Here is a 13,129-nt window from a genome sequence, read left to right on the forward strand (position 1 = left end):
AGGCATGGCTTGTGGGGGCTTGTCTTGGTTATTGATCAGATTGGCATGCAGGCATGGCTTCTGGGGGGGCTTATCTTGGTTATTAATTGGTGCAGAAGAGCCCAGCCCACTGTGGGAGGCACCATCCCTAGGCAGGTGGTTCAGGGCTGTATAAGAAAGCTAGCTAATCATAAGCCAGGGAGCAAGTCAGCCAACAGAGTTCTTCCAAGGTTTCCATTTCAACTTCTTGTTTGAGCTCCTACCCTGACTTCCCTCGGGAATGGGCTATGACTTAAAGCTGAAATAAACCTCGTCCTCCCTTAAATCATTTTTGATAAGTGTTTACCACAGCAGCAGAATGAGATCAGAGCAAGGGTGGAGAGTCGGGTGGGAGGTGGACAGGGGATGTAAGGGAAGGGTAGGAGGGAGGTAGACAGTAGATGGACGGCTGACGTATCTTTGTGCTCCATAGCGACATTATCAGAGTCATGAAGCTTGGTCAGGCCCTCTGCCATGGTCACCTTCTGGGCTCCCAATATGTGAATGGTGAAAAAGAGGCCTGGTGGGGGAAGCAGCATCGCTGAGACCCCAGGGAACAAGTTATAATCTCACAGAGTAAAGCCGACACTGACAGTAGGCACACTTAGATTTTAAATCCCACTAAGGGAGGGGGAAAGCCTTACTTTCCCCCCCAATTGGAATATATTCTTCGGTATATGATACACTGATAAGCTCCCACACTACAATGGGTATGAAACCAAAGGGTGGGCCTTAGAAGCCAAAACAGTCTCCCTGCCTGATATTCCTCCCTGTTATCACAGGACATGGCCCAGAGACTCCAGTAAGACCGAAACTGGTTTCTTAATTCCCGCTGTGCTGCTGTAAGCTCAGGAGTCTTTGCTGTGGCCCTCTTCTGTGCCCTGTGGGACATTCAGTGAGACCTCTGGACTTTTCCTAGAAGATGCCCGTGGGACCTTCCCCCAGTGGTAGTCCCACCTCGACAGCAAAGTCTTTCAGAGTTGAGATCAGACAGGCTGGCAAGAACAGGGTGTGCTGTGACTGAACACAGTGCGAGTCCCTATAAAGTGTGCTGCTGCATCCGGTTCCTTTCAGAACAGGCTGTGTCCACCAAACCTCCAAAGAGAGCCTGACCGCTGGGCCTCTTTGCCAGAGTGCTGGTTCTGCAGTACTCTATGGCCTTACACTCGGGAAATGCCGTGCTAGGTCTCCGAGGTGTAAGCAGGTCCCTTCTGACCCTCTTAACTATGGCTCCACCATTCTTAATCTTTTACAGGCCTAGCACACTTGATGCTGGGCTGAGGCGTGCTCTTGAAATTTTTCTAGGTGGAGGTTCAAGCCAGCTTCATTCACCAAGTGCTCCATCCTGGAGGAGAGACCCAATGGGTGACAGCACAGGGCACTGATCAGCCTGTGTGTGTAGTCTCGGTGTTAGGCAACCGATGGCTTGTGAATGGATGCAGCAACAAAGCCAGGCTCTGTGTGGAGACTTAGAGGCGCCATCCCTCCCCTCAGTACGCCATGGGAGGACAACCTCGACAGGAGAGGAACTTTGAATGCAGTGAGGCCACACACTGGGATGCAGACTGAGAAGCGGAGGGTTCCAAACAGAGCAATCAGGGGAGGCTGCCTGAAGGAGGGAAACCCGGAAGAATCAAAAGCTGCTCTCCCTGCTGGCAAGCCCTGTCACTTTCCTCGCATCTAAAAACCAGAGGTCACCTAAGATGTTTCTAGACAATTCTCATACCTAGTATAGGAATGTATACCTCAAACCACCACTCAGCTACCCAGCTACCTCTGCAGACAACTCACATCCTCACAATCCCATTTTCTTTCCAGAACATTGCATCCAGGAATTCCCCTGCAAATTTCCACCTTCTTTTAGCTTCCACTCCTCAGTGCTGATGAGAGCTATGTGGTGCTGTTCTGTTCTGGACCTGGAAAGATCTCTGACCTCTTGCGGCCAATCCTCCTAAGTACTGCAGTCATAATGAGCCCAGAGCTTCAGGTAGTCCTGCCTGGATGTTAGCACCATGTTTGGAAGCAGGCTTCCGGGATCTGGTCTGGTCCACAAGATTCCACATCAGGTTTCAGGACCCAGGACCCACAGTCTCAGCACCCCCACGAAAGTGGGTATGTAACCCTCCCACACCCAAAATGCTGAGCGGGCCTTACCTGTTGTAGGCAGAGAGCTCCTGTGAGGGCCAGGGCTGGCTGAAATCCCAGGAGAACTGCTGGGCCGTTCCCAGGTGGTCTCTAGACAAAGGGAAAAATTAGATCACTTTGAGAATCCCATGGTGGTACCCAAGTGACACAGAGCAGAGAGAGCCAGAGGCAGCAGGTCACCTTCCTTTCTTACCTTAGCCCCACGGGAGCCTGTTTCCTGCCGATGACCCCTACTCTCCACCCACCCCTCTTGGCAGAGCATCTTAGCCAAGGCCTTCTTTACCTGAGAAGGTGGCTTCCAGCTAGAATCTTCTACCCTACTCCCTGAGGTAGTTTGAAATTAACATGGTTTCATAGGCTCATAGGGACTGGCACTATTGGGAGGTGTGGCCTTGTTGCAGTAGGTGTGGCCTTGTAGGAGTGGGTGTGGCTTTGTTGGAGGAAGTACCTTACTAAGAGATGGGCTTTGAGGTCTCAAATGCTCCAGCCAGGTCTAGTGTGACATTCACTTCCTGCTGCCTGTCAATCAAAATGCAGAACTCTCAGCTCCTTCGCTAGCACCCTGTTTGCCAGCACTTGACAATAACCTACTAAACCTCAGAAACTATGAGCCAGCCCCAGTTAAATGCTTTCCTTTGTAAGAGTCGCTGTGTTCACGGTGTCTCTTCACAGCAGTAAAAACCCTAACAAGACAGTGCTCCACTCCCCAAGTCACTCCTCTCTGCTTCTGTCCCAGTCCCCAGATGCAAACAGGGCATTTCTTCTCAAAGCCCATGGTGACCTCAAACCCCAAAGCACAGAGCAAAGAAAGAGCCTTGGTCTGCAGAAGGATGGTCTTTGGCCAACGGATGAGCCCCAGGTACCTTCAGACTCAACTGTTCTGTCCTGCTAGGTGGTTTTGTTTTGTTTTTAGTTCCATGGTGGCATCATGTAGGCAGGGTGACTTGTGATCCTTCTACCTTGGTCTCCCGAGTGTAGAGACAGTCACGTGCTCCCAAGCCCAGACCCTTTCTACGTCTTGGTTGAAGCACAGTTTTGGGTGGTCTTCCTGGCCACCTGTCCTGTAACTCAGCTATACCAGTTGATCAGAAATTAACCAAGTCTGTAGCTCTATCACTGTCCCCCAGAACTTAGGGCTGTGAACAGACTTCCTATGATACTACCTGGTACAAACTGACTTCCTTTAGCCAGGTCTGATGGCTCACAGTCTGCAATCCCAGCACTGAGGAAGCTGAGGCAAGAGAATCAAAAGTTTAAAGCAAGAGATTGGCAAGATGATTTAGCAGGTAAGGCACTTGCTCCCAAGCCTGGTGACCTGAATTTGATCCCTGGAACCTGAGCGATAGATGGAAACAACACACACACACAATAAATAATTGTAATAAATGTGTAATAAAGTGTATTTTAAAACTTGGGCCATAGTGTGAACTCAAGGCAATCCTGGACAATTTAGTGAGGCTCTATCTGGACACAAACAAATAAAACCCTTTCTCACTTACATATTTTGAGAATGCAGGAGAATTTTGGGAAGAAACAAGCATTGCCCGTAATCCCACTCCCAGAGGATGGCATTCCCTACAGTTTGGTACCCACGTGTCCACTTGTTTACTGTGCATAGGGTTTTTTTTTTTGTCATTTGGGGAATCTTTTGGTAGATTTTTGAGGGCCTTGTCTAGTCTAGCCTCAGACTTGCAGTGATCCTCCTGTCTCAGTCTTCAGAGTGACAGATTATAGATGTATGCCACCACCAGCAGCTGCTGACTGCATGTTCCTCTTTGAAAGAGAACATAAGCTCCCTGCACTCTCTAAGCTCCCTGCGCTCTCTTTGTGAGATTCCCCTTTCAGATCACTCTAGGGGCTGGGCATCCCTGGGGTCACGACAGTAGCAAGTGATGGGGTCTGCACGCCTGCTCTGCCACTGGTGATCAGTACAATCTGAGCGGACTCCAGGGCACTCAGGGCTTCGGTTCCCCCTTCTGTATCCTTGTGCAAAGTGAATTTCACAACAGCATCAGCACTCATTACGCTGCCACGCTTCGGTCACAAGTTCATTGCTAAAATTAAACCAAATACGGACGGATATAACATAATCCAATAATAACTTCTATCGCTGAAAAGTTCATTGTTTCAGACGATGACAACAAAAGCAACTCCCCTTTTCTGGCTATCCCGGACTGCGAATCCAACTTGGGTTCTCCCTCGGTTTCCACCTCAACTTCTGTGGAACCCCAGGTTAGCCACACCAGCCACAAGTACTCCTGCCTCCAGTCTTGATGGGCAGTCTTAAAACTGTGTCTGTGTTTTAGGGAGCATGAATTAAGGGCTTTGGAGAGTTGACTTAGCATGGTTACGTGGTCCTTCCTTTTTCAATAGAGAGAAGCACACCAGTGGAGAAGACCAGCTAAAGAGGGAGGAGGGGCATCCTTGAACAAGGAGAGGCGAGGTAGTGGTAGGACTCAGGCTTAGCATATGAGGTTCTGGGTTCCACAAAAAAAGGTGCTGCAGGAGCTTCCTTAGGAAGCAGACATGCCTCTAACCTAGCTCCTCTGAAAGGAGGGCTCTCCTTCCATCTGCCTGTGGTCAGCCTGCTTGGAAGCAAACTGCTACCAGAGTCTACAGCAACAGCAGGGGTCAGCCCTGCAGTCCAGGCCTCCTGGCTTCCCCAACCCAAGATCCACAAGCAGAAACCACCTGCTCCACCAGCCCCACCCTACTCTGCTTCCCCTCATCAGCTGCTCTGGGCCTGAAACTCTCCTCCCATCAGGGGGTCACTGTGTTCTTGCCTCTCCTGACAGGCTATGATCTCCCCACCTCTTGGCTCTCCCATCTCTTCCAGCCCCAGAGCTAGCAGACTGCCGGCCCCAGAACCTGGCCTTTGCCTTGAGTTACTCACTTGTGAAAATCCCTTCCCACCCAGGTACAAAGGTGACAGAGGACAATCCAATTCTCCCAGCAAGCTGCACCAGCATTCCATCCTTGTCTGTCTGTCCAGACCGTCTTCTTAGCAGGCCCTGTTAGCCCACCCTGCTGGTTCGTGAACATGCCTCTACTATTCTCTGCCCTGTCCCTGTGCCTCAAAATCACCACCTTGCTTATATAGGAAGTCTCAAGTGCCTCCTCTGCCATGCAGACTTCCAAGATTGCTTCCATTCTCTAGGCCAGATTTAAAACACACAAACAAATAAACAAACAACACCACCAGAGTGGGTATGGCAACTTGGCTCCCCATCTCTGCAGCTGCTCACCAGTGAATTCCTCTCGGGATGCTGGCTCACCCAAGGTGATGCTGGGGTGAGCAGGAGACAGAGGTGCACATGCAGACAGGAGTCAGTGTGGGGGAGTCAAAGGTCCAGCAAACATTCCGAGGTGCCTCCTCCCCCAGGACTGCAGAGGGCTTTCAGCATCACAGTACTGATTGTCTGTCGCCTGCCCCAGGGCGCCTGCCTCCCCAGCACCCTCCCTGCTGTCCCTTCTGCACTAATATCTGCCTCAGATTTGTCCAGGAACTTGAGCCAGGGCAGAATACAGCACACAAATCCAGCCCTTGGATGGTCGCTCCGCACGCATGGCCCCTCATCAGTCAGCAGGCCTGAACAGAGTGACAGTATGCTAGCAGCCCCCACCTGGTGTGCTCCTCAGCTTGTAGGGATAAACCCATTCCACCTAAACCCAGGGAAAGTCCCTGGAGAACTATGTCCCATTTGTTTGTGCTACTGACTCGGTTCCTTTGGTGGCTGAGGCCACTGACCTTATTTTAGAAGGAAGAACACCTTACCCGCTCCTATCTCCAGCTGATGTACAAATTCCGTTATTTCATCTTCTGCCTACCACAGGGTCCTACCTCTGGCCCCCATCTAACGGTCCTTCTGGTACCTGCTAACACAAGCCACGAACAAGCAGGGGAGACAAAAGCAGAGCCTAAGTAACTGTGGTCACTGCTGGCTCCCTCCAAGGAAGGCTGTGGGGAAAGGCTAGAGGGGAGGTTGCAACCACTTTGGGGGCCTCATATCAGATAGCCTGCCTATTAGATATTATATTATAATTCATAACAGTAGCAAAATTATAGTATTAAGTAGCAACAAAATAATTTTATGGTTGGGGGCCCCCACAACGTGAGGAACTATATTAAAGTATTGTAGCATTAGGAAGGTTGAGAGCCACTGGGCTAGGGTATCCGGTAGCTCAGGAGGCTGTTGGAAGTGTCTTGAAAGTCACAGAGAGAAGCTGGCAGGCAGATAGAAATTTGCTCTCCTAGAGGCTCCTGGTCAAGGTTTCTGTCTCTGCACTCTCTGCCTTGGGTCACTCCCAGTCCCCTGAAAGTGCTGTGTCCTTCCATTCTAGTCTTCAGCTGGACTTCGGCAAGAGCAGGGCCTCTGTCTGAAGCTACAATCCAGTCTGTCTCCTGGGCTTAGCCAGGTCTGACCTATGCAAAACCTGACGACAATTGCAAGCCCGGAGCAGTAATGGAAAGGAGCCAGATCATCTGGAGAGGCCAGGGCATCTGGGCAGCACACCAAGGCTCTGGCAGCGTGATCACACCAACAGCAGGCCCAGTCCTACAGGTGACACCATCCAGAGGGAGTAAGCCATTTCTAGGTCATCTGCAATGAAGACACTATTCTACTTGTAGTGACTAGTTTCTCTGGCCTACTCCAAGCAATACAGAAGAGGTGATTGAGAGCAGAAGGAGCCCAGATCAAGGCTCTCCTGCATTCTCCCGGCTTCCATTGTTAGGAACCCCCAGGTAACTGCCCAGACTGGATCTGAGCTGCTGTTACAAGGGCCCTAGACACTCTGTGTAAGTTGCAGTGAGGTCAGAATGGAAGGAGTGAACCATTCCCCAGGGACCCTTTTCCCACCCAACCCAATTCCCACAGAACAAACTCTGCTAATGACAACCACCCCTTCGGACCTCAACCACTGAACCGGGGGCAGCCATACACAAACAACTGGCCATGGGCGAAGCTGGCTTGGGGCGCTTGTTGTTTTCTGGTCATGCCAAGAGCCATGAATTGATTCCTCAGTAGCCTACAGGGTCTGGCCTTAGGAGACAACTTAGAAGAGAGCACAGTAGAAAAGTTGAAATCAACGTGAATCCAGCTCTCCAAGCACAGGTGTGCCTCTCTTTAATAATGGTCATTAAAAGGGTAAGACAGGGAATGAGGCAGGAGCTGCTACTTTGAAATTGTCACCTCTAGGCTTTTGCTCCCCTTGCTAAGACGAAGACTGTCTGCATTGGGGCACACACCTCCACCGGGAAACAACAGGTACCCCTGGACCTCACAACTGGTCCTGAGTGTCCGCCATGGGTCCTTCTACAAGCCCTTGCATCAAGTGGTTCTCATCGCACTCTCCCGCCCTGCCCATTGGCGTAGCTCATTTTCAGGCCCCTGTGGTGGCTTTCTTCTGCCCTCAGAGACCTCAGGTGAAATAACAGGTGCCAGCCAGCAGGAGCAAGCTCTGAAGCTCTGACATCCTCCCCCTGTCTGCCTCTTTATTCCTTTCTCTTTCTTTAGGATTTTTCCTCCTTGAAACAAGGTCCCACGTAGCCCAGGTTGGCCTCATACTCACTACGTAGCCACAAATGACCTTGAATTTCTGATTGTTCTGCCTCTTCCTCCTGAATACTGGGATAATTTGCACATGCCACCATGATCAATCTATGTAGTGCTGGGAACCCGTCCCAGGACTGGGTGCATGCTGGGCAAGCACTCGACCAACTGAGCCACATCCCCAGCCTCTGCTTAGCCTCGCATACTCTTTGCCTTTTGTTCAGTGGTGGTCCCAATAGTGGCTTTTCCCTTCAAGGAGGGTCTGCCTGGTATGTGACCAGGCTTAGGCAGATGGGAGCACCAAGATCTCCCTTTTTTGCCCTGGTCCCTCCTTAGGCAGAAGCAGCATCCCTCAAGTTGTCCAGCTCCTTGGTTGTCCCTGGCACCAACCAGGAATGTAGGAGCCCCAGGAGTTGCAAGAGCCCTGATGCCCTGCCCCAGGACATCTTCTGTCCACTGAGTGTCAGATATTGGGTCTGCAACCACCACTTCCCCCAGAATGTGGGTTTGCAGCCCCGGGATGCAGAAACCGGCAGCCATTCCGGGTCTCCTCCCCTGCACCTGTGTGCACTACAACCCTGGCCATTCACAATCTTCTCGTTAGGAGTCTCTGGTTTCCTAACACCTAATGGCCTCTCAAATGAAGTGAGCCTTAAGTGCCAATCCCAGCCTTTGAACAAGAGAGATCTTCTCTCTGAACAGCTGTGCCTGGTGACATCTGGGGTCTCCCCCAATGGTCGGTTATACAACACCTGAGACAAATGCTCTAATTTCATTTGGAATGAAGGAGACCGACGCCGCCGTAAGACAAGGCCTCTCTGAGACTAGCGTCAAAGGCCATCATCTCCCAGCTGTGCTTGTCAAGTCTGAGCTCTGTGCTTGGGCCCCCAAGCTGCAGCAAAGTGACGCTCTTTAATTGCTCAACCACCCTGGTGGAGAACCATCCCCCAAATCAATATAATTAATTGGTGTCACTCACAAAACATAGAGGTGAGGGCTCATTGTGTCTGAGATTACTGTCACTGCAGAGAAAACAACAGATTAAACTCCCTCCCCTCCCACCTTTGGCCTAAATTCTACTGATCATGATGTCCCTTTCTACTTTTAGGATTGTTAGAAATCTTCTATCTTGCCAGGTATGGTGATGCAGGCCTTTAATCCCAGCACTTGGGAGACAGAGGCAGACAGGTGGATCTCTAGGAGTTCAAGGCCAGCCTGGACTACATAGCAAGTTCTGGGCTATCTAAGGCTACATAATGAAATCCTGCCTCAAAAGAAACCAAAAATAAATAAATACTCTATTTTCTAATTTTAAGTAAGTATGATTATATGTGTACCTCAACTTATGATGGGGTTATGTCCTACTAAATGCACTGTCATCACCAATGGATTTAGTACCCTCATAAACCTGCTATGAAGTTGGAAAATCTTTCTCTCTTCTCTACATATCTCACAGTGTGTGTGTGTGTGTGTGTGTGTGTGTGTTTGTGTATGTATTGTGTGTGGAAATTTGCACTAATGAAAACTCTTTTTTTGTAGGGTTGGGGGAGGAAGTTGTGCCAGGAGGCACATTGTATTAGGCTTCGGTTGGTTCATCATAAAGACAGTAAAACAAGGGGATTAGGGAAATGGCCCAGTGGTTAAGCACTTGCCTGCAAGCATGAGAATGGAGTTCAGAACTAGGAGGGATGTGCTATCCTGTCTGTCTATTCAGCCTCAGCAGGTGGAGACAGGATCCACACTGCAAGCTGGCTGGCTAAACCCATCAGCCAGCTCTGGGTTTGATTGAAGGATCCAGTCTCAGTGAATAAGGGAGAAGAAAAATGATTCCCAACTTCAACCTTGGCCTCTGCAGGCCAACTGTACATGTACCCTTCCACACGCATGTGCCCATATGTATGCAAATACACATATGCATGCCACACCCTCCCTGTCTTTCCTTTCTCTGCTTCCTGTTAGCCATGCTATAGGCTGCTCTGCCATGAGGGACGGATGGATACCTCTGACACCAAGAACTAAACCAGGCCTTCCCTCCCTTTACGTTAATAAAGTGATCAAGGAAAGCCTTGTGAGAAAGGGATGTTTAAGGAAATACATGAAAGGGATGTATTAGGGGGCTTACAAATCATTCCTGAACCATCTAATGGCAACGCAATAAAGAGATCTCTACTTGGGAAGCTTCACTGCGGTTGTTCATGTGCCAGCTCACGGTAATCCCGTCCTGTTCCCATGCAGGTGTCGGGTCCTGCTTGCAGGACCAGACCCTTAGCAAATAGAAAAACACAAACAGTTCTCTCTAGTATCATCCCGCTGGCCTATGCACAGCAAGAACGGCGGGCCAGTTCTTCCAGATCCAGAGCTTTGTCCCAGGCAGATGTTGAGAGAAGCACGTGTGTTTCCATCTGGAAGGGTCCTGGCATCTCCAAATGGATCCAGGAGGGTACCCAGAATTCTGCTGCTCCTGACCAACTGTGAGCTTCAGGGGACAAGAACCCTGTCTAGAACTGTGGTCCCTCCTCTGTCCCCATCCCTCCCAGATACCGAGCCTCTACCTCACTGCCCCCATCTTTGTTTTCATCTCGTCATGGAAAGCATCTCCCAGAGAATGAGGTAAGGAAGGGTCCCTGTTACCACACCAAGAATGAAGATGAGTTAGGACACTTCCTTTAATATGGCTGAGCTGTTGAGGTATCTCTTAGTGAGCTAGAAATGTCTTTAGTGTCTTTTCCACCACCCTGCAGCTCACAAGATCTTTGAAACAACTCTGGGATTCACAGGGATGGAGATTTGTGTTCATTTTACTGAAGACACAGGTTAAGGACAACAGCTGAGCAACTCAGCCGCTCCTCTATCACTTTGACACATTCAGCTTTGAACTGCCACAGGCAGCATGGCGGTCTGAAGATGTGCAGGATATGCAGACCTACATAAACCCTGAGGGATCCCCAGAGCATTTAACAGGGGCTTTCCTACCCTTCTTTAAGGAAGGGTCGTGAGGGCTGAGTGCAGTGTGGGAAAAGCATGCCTTGCCACTGAGCCAACAGGTGCATTCAGCCAACTGGCAGCTCACGGCTATTAGGCCCCATGCTACGGTTGAGAAAATTGGAGGCAGATGCCAAGAAGGAAACCTTATCTAATCCCAAGCCTGATTATCTCAATTCAGACCCTAAGTGTGGTACCCAGAGCTCCATATTTCCTGGAGCCAGTTCTACATAGAAATCACTACTGGTGTGAAGTGTTGACTTCTAGGCTCCGAGCCTGGATATTGGGTTTAGTCAGTGGAACTGGACCCCAGGCAATCTCAGTGATGAGTCAACCGTGGGGAAAACCCAGGGAGGACATAGTAAACATCATGGAATCCCATCACTGGCAGGACCAGACAAGCCCCACGGGGTGGGTCAGACAGAACCAGGTGAGATACATGGTAGAAGTATAGGGAAATTTAGGTAACCCCCAAATACTCACTGTATGTCAAATGAATACATGAATGAAAGAGCAAAAGACATAAATGGGTAGTTTACAGAAAAGTACAACAAAGTATAAAGACCAGTAAATACAAAAACTTATTAATCTCCCTCAGAATTGGAGAGACATAAACTAGACTAACAAACATCACAGTTCCATTCACGGGATAAGTGAGATCCTTCTAGAGTGACCACTCTTAATGCAGATCTGAAGAAGAGGTGCTGGGGAGAGGGCTTGACTCTCCTGGAGAGATGGTTTGGAGGTGCCGGTCAGAATTCCTTTTGACCAAACAGCAGTTCTAGGTTCTAGGTGTTCTTCCCCTAGAGCAGAACAGCTCTTCAATGCACCCCTAGTGTCCACCGACAAGGAATAATTATGCACCGATAGGATGGCATTCCTTGCTGTGAGTGAGGTCAGTCCGCTGCACTGATATAGAAAGTGCATGGCTGTGAATACAAAAGGCGCCACCATCACGAGAAGGCACGAGCAAAGTTGTGTGCTTCTTTATGTACAGGAATTGTTGACAGAACACCCCAAGAACTCATCCTGAAACTGGAATCCAGATAAAAAGATTATTTTCTCAGTACATCCCTCCTCCTTTTGTGTATGATTTTACTCATGATGACTTCATATACCTCAGGCCAACCATGCCTAAAAATGCTAAATAGAAAACTCCAGAAATGAACAAACCATAGGTTTAAAACTGCGTGCTGTGTTAAGTAGCATGAAGCAATCACATACTAAACCTTCTGTCTCATCCAGGGCCAAATCAGTCCTATGCCCAGTGGATTCACACTGTATATACAACTCATACATTAGCAATCCCAGCAAGGGTCATAATATCATGGCGCTTCTGCCAAGTAACCCTCATTTTGTTTGACAGCTTCCCCAGTGTTCATGGGTAGTGACTCTAGAATTTCCAACATGCTACTCCTGAGCACTTTCTTTAAGTGAAGAGGTGAAATACTTGAGGGTGGTGGAAAATCTGCATTGCACCAGCCTAGGAATAAAGAAGACAGGCAACGGAAAGGACACCAGAGTCGTGCAGACAGAACCAATCCATCACAGAGTCAACAGGTGCTTCCCAGGGCTGTGGCAAGAGCTAATTGGCCAATGTTGTTTGATGAATAGGAAATAGAAAGCTATTTCTCATACATCTTTTGAAATTAATTTCCATAATTTCCTTAAAACTTTTGAGGGTGGAGGGAACAATCCAGAAGTGATGGAAAGACCTAGAAGAAATATCACTGCATTTTGTGTGTGTCTTTTAGACTACAGCATCAAAGAGAAGAAATCATAAAAAGTCAACTAATCTACATATACAAATTAAGTTTAAATATCTCAGTCAGGGCAGTGATTGAGGTGCTTACCACACAAGCAAGAAGAGTCTGGGTTCCCAAAACTCACAAAAATGCCAGGTGGGCATGGCAACTTGGCTGTAGTCCCAGTTCAGAAGGTGGAACCAGGGGACCCCTGACACTAGCACTGGGTTTAACTGGAAAACCCTGCCTCAAAGAACGAGGTAAAAGAACGATCAAGAAATACCCCTGATGACAGCCTCGGGCCTCCACACACACTCATATTCATGCTCACCTTTACACACATGTGTTCAAACACGTGCAAACAGGCATACTCACATACCCACTGTACAACGTACATATGAAATAAAAGAAGAAAAATCCTCACCAGAATTATACAATGTCATAAATATTAAAACCACTTGCTATATATAATGGAGATCTTTCTCTAAGGACTCCCATGCTGCCTCATTCCTGAAGTATCAGAATTCAGAGGCTGTTACAAGCGGCTCTTGAGTATAAACCCAGAGTGCACTACACAGCCAGACCCTGTCTCAAAGATAGATAGATAGATAGATAGATAGATAGATAGATAGATAGATAGATAGATGATAGATAGATAGATAGATAGATAGATAGATAGATAGATAG

At 48.8% G+C, this 13,129-nt stretch overlaps 1 protein-coding gene across 6 annotated transcripts in view; it reads right to left on the bottom strand.

Moving 5' to 3' along the window:
* The window catches only part of Gas7 (growth arrest specific 7), a 233,929-nt gene that overhangs the window by 56,233 nt on the left and 164,567 nt on the right, over positions 1-13,129 (bottom strand). For all 6 annotated transcript variants that reach the window (XM_026780029.1, XM_013347225.2, XM_013347226.2 and 3 more), the window contains exon 3: positions 2,173-2,253. In XM_026780029.1, the coding sequence (XP_026635830.1) occupies positions 2,173-2,253 (81 nt within the window). The remainder of the gene's footprint in view (positions 1-2,172; positions 2,254-13,129) is intronic.

Source organism: Microtus ochrogaster, chromosome 7, assembly GCF_000317375.1.
Source record: "Microtus ochrogaster isolate Prairie Vole_2 chromosome 7, MicOch1.0, whole genome shotgun sequence".
Taxonomy (NCBI): Eukaryota; Metazoa; Chordata; class Mammalia; order Rodentia; family Cricetidae; genus Microtus; species Microtus ochrogaster.